Source organism: Stylophora pistillata, chromosome 2 (genome assembly GCF_964205215.1).
Source record: "Stylophora pistillata chromosome 2, jaStyPist1.2, whole genome shotgun sequence".
Classification (NCBI taxonomy): domain Eukaryota; kingdom Metazoa; phylum Cnidaria; class Anthozoa; order Scleractinia; family Pocilloporidae; genus Stylophora; species Stylophora pistillata.
Window position 1 is genome coordinate 19,075,295 of NC_142520.1, and position 16,381 is coordinate 19,091,675.

Genomic DNA, 16,381 nt, shown 5'->3' on the forward strand with positions numbered 1-16,381 from the left:
GACAGATTAGATAAATTAGATAAATAGAGATTACGTAGGTAGGTAGATAGAAACTGAAGGTTGCTTCTCCAGTTCCTGGAAAAAACCCTGCCATAATTTGCATTTCAATTGGAATCTGTGCGAGAACTCTCCCTGAATCGTTTTTCCGCACTCTCGTTTTTAAGTCTGCTCCCCGACAAATCCTAAAAAATGATGTGTTTTCGGCAGCCAGAACATACCAGGGGAACGATAGTCAATCCCTCTACAGTCGTGGTAGTGGCATTTCTGGTAGTAAACACCAAGTCTCAAGTCTGCCACAATCCTGATATATATAAAAAAAAAATTAACTGCGTGTTGGTGTATTTTCCATAATCATTGATTCACCCTTCTTATAATTCATGGATGATATTTTGTTTATTAACCTCACTTTCTTTCAAGGAAGTTTGGATAGCTTCCATCATTCACCACTTGCAACGAGATGTGGGTATAAGTTGACTACTGTAAATCATGTCAACAACATAAGTGCCATGCAGTAGAATCGTCGTGATCCAAACCGGATGTAAACACATTGTAAGGCAAAGGAAATACATGCACTTTATATGATAAGCTGAATAACACGTGCATTCTGATTGGTTCTTACTTATGATCTATTAGAGGAGAGACGCATAGATGACGTCACCATTTACATTATTTGCTTTATAACAATATAAAATAAATAGATTTCAAGTTGTAATTGTAGATCACAGAAGACGTTCAAATGTGGAAAGACTTTTTTCTTATCACATTTTGACGTTACCTGTGACCTACTACAGAACAGATGCACGGAAACATGGAATCTGCTTGTTTATCATTGCTAAAAGAGTGGCTTTTTGGCTTACACCACGTTGTTACTCTTGTAACAAACATACTGAAAAAGAGAAAAAATATTCATATTTATTCCATGATATGCGGTCAAGTCAACATTCCAGAATTGTCATAGGAAGAAAAACTAGGTTGTAAAGGACAAATAACTATAATTGAAGAATGTGCCAAAACACTGGATACTTTTGGAAATGGAAAGACTCCTGGTAATGACGGTAACCTGCCAGATTTTACAAAACTTTTTAGAGCTCTGTAGGTGAGCTCATGACAGATATGCTTTTACCGTATTTACCCCTGTATAATGCGCGCCCATGTATAATGCGCACCCTTGTTTTTAACTTAATTTATCAGAAAAAAAAAGTTTTTCACGACAAAAAAGACAAGTTAAATACTCGTACAATTATTTATTAAGACAACAAGAATAAGAAATTTACTATATCGTGAACATCAATATCTTTAATTTGCTACTTAGTTATTTATGACATTATTGAAATCAAACTTAAGAACTTCAAGCGAGGCCTAGCTAATTTGACGATTCCATGGCCCAGTAAATATTATGAGTGAGCAACAATATGATTTTGTGTCATAACATCGTATCTTTAGAATTTTCAAATTTTCTGGCCGTAAAGTCAAGCAAACAACAATATAACCACGACGAATTCCACTGCGTGCCCTTAGTACATATAAGAAATTTGCGTGTTTTCGCCTATAACAGCAAATCAAGAACTGCTTTAAATAAAGCTTTTGTCCTGAAATATTTCTCGCTCGCTTTCTCCTTGCTTCTCATCGAAAAAATTCCATGTAACATGAGGTCTCTTCACATGCTGCCAAATTTGCATATTCAATTTGAATTCTGATCCACGTGCCTGTTTGCACACTTGAGAAAATATTTAGCGATTTTTGTCGTTCCTCTTGATTTTAGAGTAAATACTAAATAAGCACCTAGAGCCTTTCATTGAAAATAAGTTATTATATCAAAGCTTTAAATGTATTACTTTTTTTGTTGTGTTTTTAACATATGCAAATTGGGACGTGCGTGACAAACAATGGAATTCGTGTATAATACGCACCGCGATTTTGATCGTTATTTTTGTAGTAAAAAGTGCGCATTATACACGGCTTTTACCGGTAATTCTTCTTTTGACTCACGAGAAATATGAAATTCACAAGAACAGGCAATTATCACATTAGCTGATCTAACAGGTAAAGATCAAATGTATTTGGAAACTTGAGGGTGACTTTGCTAGTCAATGCTAACTCCAACCTTGCTTCTATGGTCATTACCATCAGAATCCAAAAATTCCTTCCTCGACTAATCCACTATAATCAGTCGAGTTTTATCCAGGGTAGATTTATTGGAGAGGTGGCTCACTCAATTCTCGACATTATCGATCATGCTGAGTTGTTTGAGATGTCTGGAATTCTACTGTTTATAGATTTTGAAAAGGCCTTTGGCTCTATTGACTGGGATTTTCATTATCAATCACTAGAGGACTTCAATTTTGGTCAGATCCTAATTAACAGGCCTTCTGACTGGGTGCGCGGGTGCGAAACCGCACAATTCGGTCAAACCCGCACATTCCCCCACAATCTGTGAAAATTCGCAAAAATTTCAATCAAAACGGGTATTTCTGTCGAGTATCGAGATTTCTAGAACATTTTAGACTATTTTCAGACTACCTTCAAAAATACTCTAGAATTTCCACGCTTTCATCAAACAACTCGTCGATTGCGTTATTCAAGCAACAAGGCGTTCTTACCGTAGCCTGCGCTTTGCTCGGCACTAGTCTACTTCTAACTCTATTTTTCATTGGCGGTTTGTACCTATGCTTTTCAAATAACGAATAAGAGGTGTTGTTGAATAAGGCCGCTGGCGTTGTGGCTTTCTCGTTCAAAGTGAAAAAAAGGAATGTTTATTCTTGGCATTTACAGAACGAATGGGTTGTCAGATATTAAGACTTTCGTAAATCGCAGTGGAGTAAGAAAACACGGCCTCCATCGACAGTAACTTTTACTGGCGAACTCAAATTATAGGGCGATCTCCTCGAGTGTTTTCGTTTAGCTCTTTCGATCGCTTTGACGAACAAAGAATTACTTCAAAATAAGTCCTAAAGTTCAGTCAATAAGATAAAAATAATTCAAAGTAAAATCTAGAAGTCATTTAGCCATTACAGGAGGAGTTTCACTTTGATATTACCAGAAAAGGTGTGATTTATGAGGAGAACCCGATGTTTACTTTAACAGGGAGTGGGATACGAAATATTTTGTTCGACGCAAGATTACGCAATCCTGCTCAATTACCCGCACAATTAACATTTTCTCCCGCACGATTCGCCTCTAAAAAAGTGCACAATTTTAATTTTTTTCCCGCACCTTGTCAGAGGGTCACCTAATAAGATGGATTAAACCTTCAATAATAAACTCTTGAATTGTGTTTAAAATAATGGGATATTTTCCAAGCCTTGGTCTTCTCAGTATAAATTATTCAATCGCATCTTGTTTACAAATACCAAAATATTTCATTGAGTCAGAGATGTGTTCCTTCCGTGCAATTTACAAAGAAGACTTGTATCATCGGTTTTAGGACTGCTCAGCATGCATAAGCCTTTTGGAACACGTTTTGCAATTGGTGGTCTAATTCTCATTGTGAAAATCTGAACCTATCTCTAAAAGAAGTTTTAATTGGCATTTTAAATAGAAATGAACTACTAAATTATCTGACAATGCTTGGTAAACTGTGTATATGGGATTTCAGGAGAAACAAGTCAATTAATCCGAAAGTTTCATTTTTGTACCGAAAGTAGAAGCCAAGAAAGAGAGTGAAAGACTTATTGCCTTAAGATATAAGCATCAAGAATTTAGGAAAAGATAGGAACCATTATGAATTGAAGTATTTGCACTGTGTCTGTGATGTGTTTTGCTATGACTATCCCTCTAGTATAATATATTATAAGTTAAGTATTAACTGTAATACGGGATTGTGAGTAATGTAAATTAAAAAATTTAAAATACATATATATTTTACAGCAGGTACAAAGATAATTGTGGCAAACTTAGAAAGGAATTAAATGTATCAAATATTCCGCACCATCAACTCGATATCACATCCGCAAGACACATCCATGTCCAGAAGACATTTGGGGATAATGGACAAGCAGATAAACAATTCAGGTCTTTTCCTTAAGGTAGCAACTTGATGTGTTGTAGGGTATAGGCACTGCCAATTTTTACTAGCTTTTCTAGAAATTTGGTACAAAAATGTGCACAGGTGTTTGTCTATAGAATTCATCTGAATAGAGGAACAAAAAATTAATGTTTTTCAAGAGTGAAGTTCAAGAAAAAAGTGTGGGCTTGTAATATTGTCAGTATGCCCTATTATCTTCAAGTCTTTTCTCAAATCAAATGTTAAGTTTGAAAATTTATGAACATGAGAAAGATCACCAGTACTCCCCAGTGTTAGTTGGGGCACTCTCAGTCATGTGATGCATTTAGACCAACAGAATTTGAGTGAAGCTACTTAATGGATTATAATGAATAATGTGTAATTTCCACTTAGATAGTTACACGAGGAAGAAGAGAAGGGAAGTAGATTTTGAGAAAAATGAAAAAAAAAACACTTTTGCTTTGGTAAATTGAATTCATTTCAATACATTTGTATCAGAATTAAATTTAAAGCTGACAACCTGAACAAAACTGGAACATAATAAAAAAGAAGTTCAGACTTTCTCCTTGAAGCTCATCTTTTCTCTTAATTATTAAAAATTTTGTCTTATTCACAGCAGTGGTGCTTCCAGTTTTATCATTATCTAAACAAGAAACGCTGAAGAAGGGCCTTAATATCCAGGGCGTCAGTGGGCTTGTAATAATCAGATTTATGGATTTTCTTGTTCACAAGTAGATGGGCCAATAACTGGGGTCCAGGGTTAAACATGTGTATGTGGCAGTTTACATTATCCCCTCCTCCTCCCACTAAAGAATTTTTATTCTTACCTGCATGAAGCCACTCCTTTAAACAAATCCAGTATGTTGTCATTTGCACCAAAACTTTCCCTGCTGGTCATCTCTGTCAGCAGCATGCACTATTACTTCAATCTGCCATGAAAAATATCAGCATGTAATTATCTCCTGCTGTACAAAAAAAGTCACTCAAATGACTGGAATTGAGGCCACTACATGCATGTACCCTGTTATTTATTATAATCACAGAGGGGAGTGCTGTACCAGCAACTAAAACACTGAATTCTGTAGAATCAATATGACCATCCTACACAACTGTGTAACACGAGTGGCGATATTGAGCAACCATGTCACCATTCCCGCTTTCTCAAACTTTGCTGAATGAACTTGCTTTGTTTCTTGTTTGGAATAATGGCCGCAAGATTTGTAATATAATGTGGTGAGCGACGAAGATGTAAATGCATTTTCCAAACAAGAAGAGGAAGAGAACACGAAAGTTAAAGAAAATGCTGCACGATTTAAACATTTTCAATTAATGAATTGCTTGATACATTTTGTTTCGCGTTCGTCAATCTACTATACTGAGGAAGGAAACAATTCATTTTATCGATTTCCTGCCTCATTTTATGACCGATTTTGAGGGAGGTAAAATGACTTGGCACTATATTTCAAAGGAAGGATTTTAAATGTTTCAAATAATCTCAAAAATTTCGTGGTGTTTGTACGTTGTGACTAACGAAAGAGAAAACCAAAATTAATAATCAAATGGTTGGTCCATGTTTGAGTAGTCCAATGAGGTTCTGTCCGTGGACTTGAGGTCATTGTTTTGTCCACCAACCCATTGCTTGGTGATCAGTTCTTTGAACATATGTTAGAGAGTACGTAATTCTCCTAATAAGATACATTTCATAGACATTGAATCGGTTGAAAATCTTTTCAAGAACTCTCACCTGTCGAAGTACAAACGAGAATTTTCATCGACGTGGGTGGTAGCTATTTCACACATTCGATGTACAAAATAAAGAGGAGAATACTTTTTCTCTAGCACAGGTTACCAAATGTAACACAGCTGTCCAAACGAACAGTCCAGACTAAACAGCGCGACATCAGTTCCTTCACGACCAGAATAAAATTTCGTCCATCATTTTGAATGTGGTTCTAAGGAAACTGGGTCGAGAGGTAATCACGGCCAATCAGGAATAAGGAAGTGCATTCAAAGAAATCTTCGCTTTTGATTGCAAAATCTGCATTTTGACTTTCAAATCCAGACTTCGCATTTTACGGTATAACATGAAATCCAAAAACGGAATACGACGTTGAGAAAACCTTCCTCAAGGTGGATTTGAAATCCAACTCCGGATCGCATGGATTTCTATGTTTCACTACTTTTGGGAAATCTAAAGAGGGATTTGCAAAACTACAGCTGTTGTAGGAGAGGTCTCAGTAAGATTCACCTGGAGCTGTAAAACGGCAAAGGTATTAGCTTTCGTTCATTAGCTCTGTATTTTGAATACAAATCAATCGTTACGGACGGACTTTCAGCATCGAAATCCGTTCGTCCTTTTCATGTTTTAGTCAAAAATCCCAAATCTGGAATTCCAAATTGAAATCCAAATTTCCCAATCGGAAGCACGCCGAGGTCAGAGTCGTTTTCCCAACATTCCACTTGTATTCGCAGTTTTTTGGACTCTTTTAAATAGAAGAAAAGTTATTCTCATAAGGTCATCAACTTAGGGCAGAAACAATTAAAATGCCTTTGGCTTTTCGAATATCAAGGCTATCTTCGGCTGCAAGTTTCTTTAAGGTTACTTCCTACCTTGAAAAGCCGAAAAAAAATGTTCTTTTATTGGACTAGATTGAAGTTACACATTTTACCTAACGTTTACAAAAAGAAAAATTTAAAAATCTCAAAAGGCATCCGACTTATTTAGGAAAACGTATTTTCAAATAAAAGTTGATAAATAAGGAAGGCGTCATAATCTGTTAAAGAGGTGAACCCCCGGCGGGAATATTGGCGGCAGCTTCATGTTATTTCCATATTTTGTTAACATCGCGCACTTATCAAAAGCCACACGTGGAAGTCCTCTACTAGTGGAAAGTCTTTTCTCAAAAAACATAAATCAAAATTAAAGAGGAGACCCCGAGCAAAGAAAAAAAAATGGTCCAAAGAAGAGAGAAATGGCACCATTTTGTTAAGGGGAAAAAAACAGTCACGGCACTCCTCTCCACGCTGGCATCCAGACTGCAAAGAAAACAAGAAAGCGCCCTCAAATCTACATTTGTCCTACATAAGGTTAAAAACGAAGTTCCTTTAATAAGCAAGTACCGGTCTTGATACCAAACATAGGCAATCGCCTCCAATCGTATGAAATCAAGAATAAACCTACCCAAGGGAACTCATTTCAGCGATAACGGTATAAGTTAAGCTGTCTTTCGATTTGCTGATTTGCTTTCAGCAGTTTCTCCAACCTCACTTTTTTTTTGCCGCGGGCTTTTCCCTCGCCAATTTTTCCCATTACTCAATGTTCAACAGAACGAGATAAAAAAAAAAAAAACCTGACTGCTATGCAGTACTTTTCCTGGGAAAATTTCGATCCGATTGTCATTGATGCCAGGAGGTCCCGTCTTCCCATTGGTTCGCTGTTTCAGGAGATAATCTCTTGGTTTGGCGCTATTTGTTCACAAACCTTTAGGAACTAAAATCTCGCATTTGGTTTTGAGGATAAAGGAAATATTTGCTTGCAAATAGAATTTTTATGCTTCTTCTCCCCGTTGTGTACTTTTTATTTCTTTTGGGGGCCTGGGACTTGGGGTGGCATTTATTTGGATTATACCCAATACCCTTTAGGACACTTGTGCTTGCCAAGTGACCAGGCTCCCATGTGAGCGTCACTCCGTTCCATCTTGATGGTGGTTAAAGACGTGGTTTCCTACCAATCGATGCACGGATCCCAGCTAAGACTCGGAGCAGAATTATTCAAAATGAATTTGTTGATTTTGGCTCCCTTCTTATTCATCCAGCTTTTGAGGACAAATTTCGCATCACACTCCAACCCTCCCAGGAAGGCTCTTCCCCATCGTTAGCTCTTGAGCCAGTAAACAAAGCTAAACGTATTACATCAATAGATGTTTGGCTCCAAGCTTTTCATGTTTATGTGGGTATTTTAACTGCACAGTATCCCCATGAGGCTCCCGGGCTCATGAAGTATGGGGCTACTGTTCAAAATCTGGCTGCTAGGGGCCATAATTGGCGTTATTATGATGAAAACTTCCGTTTTTTGCGCCAGTCTGAGGCCACCTCTCTTCCCTGGGGATCTGTACATTAGGAATTGTGGTTGAAGTCTCAGACTAATGCCAGCAAATCCATTCCAGCAACTAGCCTTGCTAAGAACTTTGATATCCCTCGGGGCTATTGTTTTAAGTTTCATAAAGGGGGTTATTGCTAAGGATGCTCCTTTAAGCACTCATGTGCTAAATGTGATGGTCCACATCGGGCTATAAATTGTAATTTTCGTGCCTTTAGCAAAGGACACGCTTCCAAATTGTCCAAGCAACGCAGCAATAACACCCCTAGCAGCTGGATCACTCCCCAACCTACTTCCTCGGGAGCTTCCAACACCCGTCCACAGTGATCGTTTGCAATTTTTTCTTTCTGGGTATATCCCTTCCGTAGTAGAGCTTTAATCCAATGGTTTTAATTATGGCTTTCCCTTGTACTATGAAGGACCGCGAGACTCTTCATGTGCTAAAAACCTACTTTCTGCAATCCAATACCCTGAGGCAGTTGATGCCAAACTAGATAAAGAAATTGCCGCTCATCGCATTGCAGGCCCTTATTCCTCTCCACCTTTTCCCCATTTTCGTATATCTCCACTGGGTTTGGTTCCTAAAAAGACAGAGGGTGAATTCCGTTTGACTCACCACCTTTCTTTCCCTCAAGGTTCATCATTGAATGATGGCATTTCTTCAGAATTTACTAGCGTATCCTATGCTACGGTGGAAGATGCCATTCATATCATCAGAACTGTTGGCCACGGCTGCATGTTTTATGGCCAAAACAGATATTAAGAATGCTTTTCGAATCATTCCTATTCAACCCCAAGATTACAACCTTTTGGGGATTTGTTGGAGAGGATTTTATTATTATGACCGCTGTATACCGATGGGGTGTTCAAGCTCTTGCAAAACGTTTGAAATTTTTTCTTCTGCCATAGAATGGATTGCCCAAAAGAAACTGCATATCGATCACATTTTGCACCTGCTGGATGATTTTCTCATTGTCTCCCCCTGTCCTGATTTGTGTAAACAACAACTTGATTTATTCTTAATGCTCTGCCAATATCTGGGCATCCCTATGGCGCCGGAAAAAACAATTGGCCCTTCATCAACAATTTCATTCGCAGGTATTGAATTAGACTCGGTCCTTATGGAGGCTCGGCTGCCTCCTGATAAGCTAGTAAAATGTCAGGACTTAATTTCCGGTTTTCTCAGGCGTCGCAAGGTTACCTTACGAGAGATACAGTCGTTGACAGGTTTATTGAACTTTGCCTGTACATTAGTTGTTCCTGGTCGTGCATTTCTGCGTCGTCTTATTGATTTGACAATCGGTCTTCGGCGTCCTCATTTCCTTATCAGGTTGACTCAAGAAGTTAAAGCAGATCTTAAAGTCTGGCAGCAATTTCTGTCGGGTTTTAATGGTCGCTCCTTTTTTCTCTCAGTTGATTGGGCTAATTCACACCATCTCAAATTGTATACCGATGCATCCGGTGCCATAGGCTTTGGGGCAGTTTTTGGCGGGCATTGGTGCTATGGGGAATGGCCCGCGAGGTGGCGTCATCGCAACATAGCATTTCTTGAATTTTATCCCATTGTCCTAAGTCTCCACCTCTGGGGACATACTAATAAGAATCAGCGTGTTTTGTTTTTTACTGACAATGAAGCATTGGTCCATGTTATTAACAAACAGACTTGTCGTGATAAGGACTTAATGTTCTTTGTGCGTAAGCTGGTCCTAGTTTGTCTTAATTACAATATATGTTTTAAAGCTAAGCATGTCCCAGGCTTACAGAATAAGCTGGCTGATTCTCTTTCTCGGTTACAGTTGCAGATTTTCAAACAACTGGCACCAGCTTACATGCACAAAGCTCCCACGGTCATACCTCCTCATCTGCAGCCACTGAGTTGGCTTCAATAGCTTCCTTTTTACTTCGCTCCAGTCCTCAGCCCTCATCCATACCAACTTATCAGCGTGCTTGGAAGCTTTTCCACCATTTTTTTGTTTCTACCTTTCATCACCCTTTTCAAGCATTGCCTATTTCACCTTCCTTTTTGGCCTTATTTATTGCTTATTTGTTTCGTTCACAGTATGCTCCATCCACTGTGATGACCTATGTGTCATGTTTGAGTTACTGCCATAAGCTAAAGGGCTTTTCAGATCCCTCTAAAGTTTTTTATGTTGCTCAGATGCTTAAAGGTTTTCACAAAGTTGGCTTTCGCCTTGACAGTCGTCTTCCCATTACACTGCCCATTTTAGCTAAATTAATTTTTGTGGCACCTTCTTTGGTTGGTTCTCCTTATCAAATTTGTCAATTTCAGGCAATGTGTTCACTAGCACTCTTTGCCTTTTTACGAATTGGTGAAATGACTTCAACTAGTGGGCGGAGTGATATTTCTCCCTTACAAATTTCGCATGTTAGTAAGCTGCTCAGCTCTTCAGGGGATTTGAATGCTTTCAAGATTACTTTTGGTAATTTTAAACATAGTTACAATGCTCCCCCTTTTTCCATTTTGGTGTCTCGTCAGCCACAATCCTGCCCTGTGGAGCTTTTAGCCAAGTATTTAGCAATGCGAGGGACCCGACCGGGTGCTCTCTTCATTACAGTGGATGGGGCTCCAGTTTCTCGGTCTCATTTTTCAAATCAGTTGTCATCTGCCGTACAGTTTTGTGGTTTGTCCCCCTCAGTCTACAAGGGACATAGTTTTCGAATTGGCGCTGCTTCTCATGCTGCAGATAAGGGGTTATCCGATGCTCAATTCCGTCTCTTAGGGAGATGGAAATCTAATGCATTTCTTAAGTATATTAGAACACCTAATCTTTGCTCTTAAAGCTTTTATTTTCTCACCATCCAGCAGGTGCAATTGCCTCAGTTTACTATTTTCTTCCACCTGCAGTATTAGGTAGTAGGGGTGGTTCTTACTTTTGGTGTAGCCCAAAATATTCTTTCTTCTTACTTGAGTAAGGAAGGTTCATGTAAATTGTCCATTAACACAGGACTATCCATTGTTGATATGGGGCATTAGCTAGCATGAGCAGCTCTTGCCTTGGGTTGGCATTGTGTCAAATGCATCGAAGAGGTTAAGTGAGGCGTTTAAGCATTATTTCACTTATTTTGTTTAGTATCCTACTGTTGATCTGGGGCATTAGCTAGCATGGGCAGCTCTTGCCTGGGGTCGGCATTGTCTCAAATACACCGAGGACGTTAAGTGAGGCGTTTGAGCCTTATTCCACATATAGTTTAGTATCCAACTGTTGATCTGGGGCATTAGCTAGCATGGGCGGCTCTTGCCTTAGGTCTAAGTCTCATTATACTTGTCTTTTCTTATCCTAATGTTGATCCAGGGAAGTAGCTCGCATGGGTGGCCCTTGCTTGGGGTGGGCACTTACTAGCTTACCTTCAGATAGTCTATTCAACGGCATAATGGTTGACTATTGTGATTCCGAGCATTAGCTTGCATGGGCGGCTCTTGCTTCTGTGCTGCGCTTGCCTGGGGTGGGGCGGCATGTGTGCGGTCACATGCTTTGGTGTTTTCAGTGCCCTCACCTTTACTGGGCCAAACTTTGTATCAAGGATTTAATTGAACAGTAATTTTAAATAAATGCGGCTATGGGATTTTGCCCATAGCCATTTACTCCAATTGTTGATTGGTTATAATTTTTCCCAGTAAACATAGCTCAGGCGAGGCAGCATATTTGGGTTGTTCATATAATTTATATGGGAGAAAAGGCATAAAGGAAATATTTGCTTGCAAATAGAATTTTTATGCTTCTTCTCCCCGTTGTGTACTTTTTATTTCTTTTGGGGGCCTGGGACTTAGGGTGGCATTTATTTGGATTATACCCAATACCCTTTAGGATACTTGTGCTTGCCAAGTGACCAGGCTCCCATGTGAGCGTCACTTAAACTAGACCAAAATCTTTCATTGGCCTTAATGCACATTTAATTGGAACTTAAACCTGGTTAAATAAACGTATCCTTTTAAGTCAAGTTTAAGTTCCTTAAACCCGACTTAAACTTTCATTTGGATTTTATGCTCGTTTAATATTGCTGAAATGTCGATTAAATTTGGCATTTCACCCAGTGTTGTCTGTTTCGACGAATTATTTCGCCTTTCTTTTTCGAAATTCTTCTGTTCTTACAGCCAGGCTTTCTTTCTTGGACTTTCGATTTCAGTCTCCACCCATTCACAGTATAGTCGGCCAAGGAGAGACCTAAATTAAATTTACCGCCATACCTAGAGGCTGTGTTAAGGATTTCATTGAAAGGCAACAAAAAATGTTATCATCATTTGCTTTAGATGTACATCACCAGACTTATAAATGTTTAAATCAATCTCATCACATTCATATCTACCAAAACAGCAACGAAGCCCTAAGTTCTCTTACCTTTTTCAATATCGCAAGAAACCAGAATTGTTTTTTCCGTTCTATCAGAATAAGGCCAGTATTCGCCAATGGTCGCTTTTCTCATTTCACTCGCAAGTATCTCTTCACATGTTTCCACTCGGAGTTCAGGAATGGAACCAATAGGGACTGGCGACGGAAACTATTTTCATCAAAGAACAATTCTAGTTGTGCATTTTCCCTCTGACAGTAAAACTAAACCTATGTACCTACTCAAGTAAATGTAAGTTTTAAAGTTATGGGGTCATCGGGGAAACTGTCCGATCGTCTGTTAAAACTAATCTGCTTCACCTGTTTTAGTGTGCAGGTAGAAAAGAATAGAAATCTCAAAACGCGAGCATGGAAACTACAACGTTGCCTTCCGACCTTCGACGTCGGGTCGGAGAATGCTTTCTGGCTCCAATGTGGAAAGTACTTTGGCCTCGCAAGTATAAATTTAGAGCAAATTCCTATCATTCATTCTTGGTCTTACTTTCAACAATCTAAGAGCCATTATCGTTCAGATATGTTTCACTTTAATGCTGGCGCTTTTCCATGCTTAAAACTCACCTCTTTTCGTATTACTCTTGACATAATAGCTTTCAGAATTTGGCACAAATTAAAGTTCTTTGGTCGGGCCTCCTTAATCCGATTGTTTAGTTCACATAGATCCTCTGAAATGACGTAGTTGAAGCTGTGACATCGAAAATCATCATTATATGCCCGATTACATTCAGCTGCATTCGAAGATTTCATCGTTTTAAAAGTGTCTTCGAAGCATCATACCCAGAATGGCATGCTCATCCCTTTTGCATTCTTGAGCGAAAATTTCGCAAAAGTGGCACAGTGTAATTACAATACAAAAACGCATCGTCCTCACCACTGCCTCTTTCTTTCCTGTTAAATAAATTTCGACTTAAAATAAAAGACCAATATTATACAATAATGCTTAGAACTAAGAAATTTTTTCGATCTCGTCAAAAATGCGCGTGCAATAAGGAACAAAATAGGAAAAACAAAACCATTTAAAACAAGCTTTATTTGTTCGACTTAAATGCAGCTAAGATATATTTATGCCCGTATTTTGAATGCGGGAAACTCCAAAGCTCCTAAAAATGGCGCTGGCAATATAATATTGGTGAGAAGATTCAACTTTTGAACAGAGCAAGAACAAATATCACCAGTAAAAATTGTAGCGATTGTACTGGACTGTTTTTGAAGTAGCTTTTTTTCAAAATATCTGAGCGGGTGCTTTATTTAAATTTTGCATGCCTTGTTTGCTGTCAAAGATGGATGAAAATGTCTCCTGTAGTGGAAACTGTTTGTAATATTTTTACCCTGAGATAAAGCGGAAAGCAATTGTTTATGTAACATTTTGCCAGTCTGTTATTACCTTGGGGAAGATCTACTGTCTACTATAATAGCGTATTGCGGCAAGTAACAACATTAACCAAACGTTGATTGCGATTGAAAATTTTGATTTTGCTCAAGGTATACATCTAACAGCATACGCAGTCAATAATAAAAGTGATCGTAGCCGAGTTGAGTTTCTTGTTATTGACTTTTATTATTTTACGTTATATATTTATACTGACTGTAGTCAGAATTCCTTTCAATTGCGGAGGTAAAGGTAAAGGCGTAACATACGACGGGATACAGAAGGTCGGGCATATCTAAATCAAAATTAAACTTTCATTCTTTCTAAGAGTCTTTCGATGAAACCAATGTACTTACTCCAGCTTTAGTCAATGCATGTGTTGAATTTGATTGATGGTTTTCCAAGATTCTCCCTTCTAGAGAAGACCATCTCACGTTGTGGTTTTGAGTAGGACGGTCAAGGGATGAACAAAACGCAAGAGCAGAGCACTTGCTCTGCTCATTGAAGTTCCATCTGTTGTTGTTTTTTTCTGCTTCTTTCTCGTTGCCTTTTAAATCGCGGATTCCTAAGAGAACTAGGGAACTTTAAGCCCTCAGAGTGCCAATGTTGATGGAAATTAGTTTATACTCCTTATAAGAAATTTGGCGAATAGGTTAATGCTAAAACCGTTCTCAGCGGCGTCAGACTACATCTCTAGGGAAAGTTATATGAGCAGTGTTGAATTTCAAACAGAAACGTAGATAACTCGCCGTTAAGCCCGGTTTCATATAATCGTCCTTGTCGCAACAGTCGTCTCTGTCGCTTGAAATACTTGGAAGCAACAGGGACGATCACATGGAAACGCTCTTGCGATCAGCCGGGACGATCCTTGCGACAGAAACGATCGGTCGTCCGAGATAGACTCGAGTTCTATCCTTGCGACTGAGACGACTGGAAATGACTCAGAAGCGATCGCATATTTTTAATGGAAACCGGTGAACACGACCCTTGCGACAGAAGCGACGCGACATATCCCATGATGCCCCGGATTAATTACAGCACGTAATTGAAAGTGGTTAAAAGCTCAAGCTTACTTGTAGTAATACTCGCGATCTTCGTCTTTCATCTCTTGAAGGAGTGTATGAAAAATTCCAAGACGTTCTCTCCTGGAATATGGTCCGAACCTAAAACCGATGCTTTCTTCGATGTTCTCTCTCGCTTCTTCTTCGCAAAACATTTCGGAGAAGCAAAAAACATGCCAAAAATCTTATTCTTCGATCGACTGCCGCCATTTTTATTTTGGTTTTGGCGGTAAAAAGTGACTAGTCCCAGTCTTTCCACTATTTGATCCGATACATACGACTTAATGGAAACCAGTTATCGCAAGGATCGCTTCAGTCGCGTCTGTCGCTTTTGCCGCCCCGGTAAACGGCAGAGACGACTGTTGCGACAGGGACGATTATATGGAAACCGGGCTTTGGGGTTCCCTTTCTCGAAGCATTCACATTTTTGCTATTTCATGTTGTTGTTTTGAAGAGGAAAGTTACATAGAATGTATTCAGAGCACTGAAAAACAAACGTAGCGAAGTAGCGTAACATAAAACGAAACAAAATCTGCATCATTTTACCAGATTTCTCAATTCATCTTATCCGACAGCCCATCTGTAACAATTCCATTGTTTAGGTTTGGCGAGAGGGGCGAAACACTCTGTTGCGCTCACTCCGCTCCCCTGAAAAACGCCATAAAAGAACCGAATTTTTTAAACGGCCTTCAACTTTTACAAAAAATCACAAGTCCAGCTCTACTTGAGATTCAGGGCCGTCCCTGTACCCCTTCCCAGACAGAGTCAATAGCACTGCAGATTAAGCTTAAGCAAGACTCAATACTTTCCTGACAAAAGACTCAAGCGTAAGGTCTAAAAGGTGTTTTATTGAAGGCTATTGTTTATAGTAAAGATGACTCCTTTATTGACAATTTTATAGCTTGGTACAATGTTCTAATCTCGGTGCCATATCCCTCTAAAAGCCACTTTCATGTTCAGGTTATTCTTACTGTAAAAGCCTTGTTTGACGATCTCATTTGGACCATGCTATCAAGCAGTTTGAATATCACGTGCTACAATGAGCTAGATTTCTCAAAATGAGTTAAAAAATCTACAAATGAACTACAAAATTAAACACAAATCACTACCAAATATCTAACTTAGTGATATTCGTAGACCTTATTTTATTCTTTTATTAATTTTTTTATTTTATTTTCAAGAGAAATATGAATAATATAAGAGTAATATACTTGGACGTCACTTAAAGTCCTAATGCCTATCATGCTCGCAAACAAGTTAAAAAATCTAAGAAATCAGCTAGGTTATTGATAAACTACGAAATCTCTCATAAGCGATGTCAACCTGTGTAATTTTTTTTTTTCATGCGATCACTTGTTCTATTCATTCGTCTATTTATCGACAAGAGATACCCATGAAACTCAATTGTTAGATTCGCAGCTTGAGTGCAAAATACTCGCTAATGAGTTTTGCAGAAAACTATTTATGTTGTTGTCCTACCAATTA

General features: G+C 38.7%; 2 protein-coding genes across 2 annotated transcripts; both read left to right on the forward strand.

Moving 5' to 3' along the window:
* Positions 1 to 9,041: 9,041 nt before the first annotated feature.
* On the forward strand, positions 9,042 to 10,076 carry LOC148737579 (uncharacterized). The gene has a single exon (XM_088747393.1). It carries the CDS (start codon positions 9,125 to 9,127, stop codon positions 9,989 to 9,991), a length of 867 nt encoding a protein of 288 aa, XP_088603519.1. The 5' UTR covers positions 9,042 to 9,124; the 3' UTR covers positions 9,992 to 10,076.
* Positions 10,077 to 10,102: 26 nt separating this feature from the next.
* LOC148737580 (uncharacterized) lies at positions 10,103 to 11,166 on the forward strand. The gene has a single exon (XM_088747394.1). It carries the CDS (start codon positions 10,180 to 10,182, stop codon positions 10,900 to 10,902), a length of 723 nt encoding a protein of 240 aa, XP_088603520.1. The 5' UTR covers positions 10,103 to 10,179; the 3' UTR covers positions 10,903 to 11,166.
* Positions 11,167 to 16,381: the final 5,215 nt, after the last annotated feature.

Excerpts from the sequence above, each read along its gene's own strand:
- LOC148737579 (XM_088747393.1), top strand. The coding sequence starts at position 9,125 with ATGCTCTGCCAATATCTGGGCATCCCTATGGCGCCGGAAAAAACAATT.
- LOC148737580 (XM_088747394.1), top strand. The coding sequence starts at position 10,180 with ATGACCTATGTGTCATGTTTGAGTTACTGCCATAAGCTAAAGGGCTTT.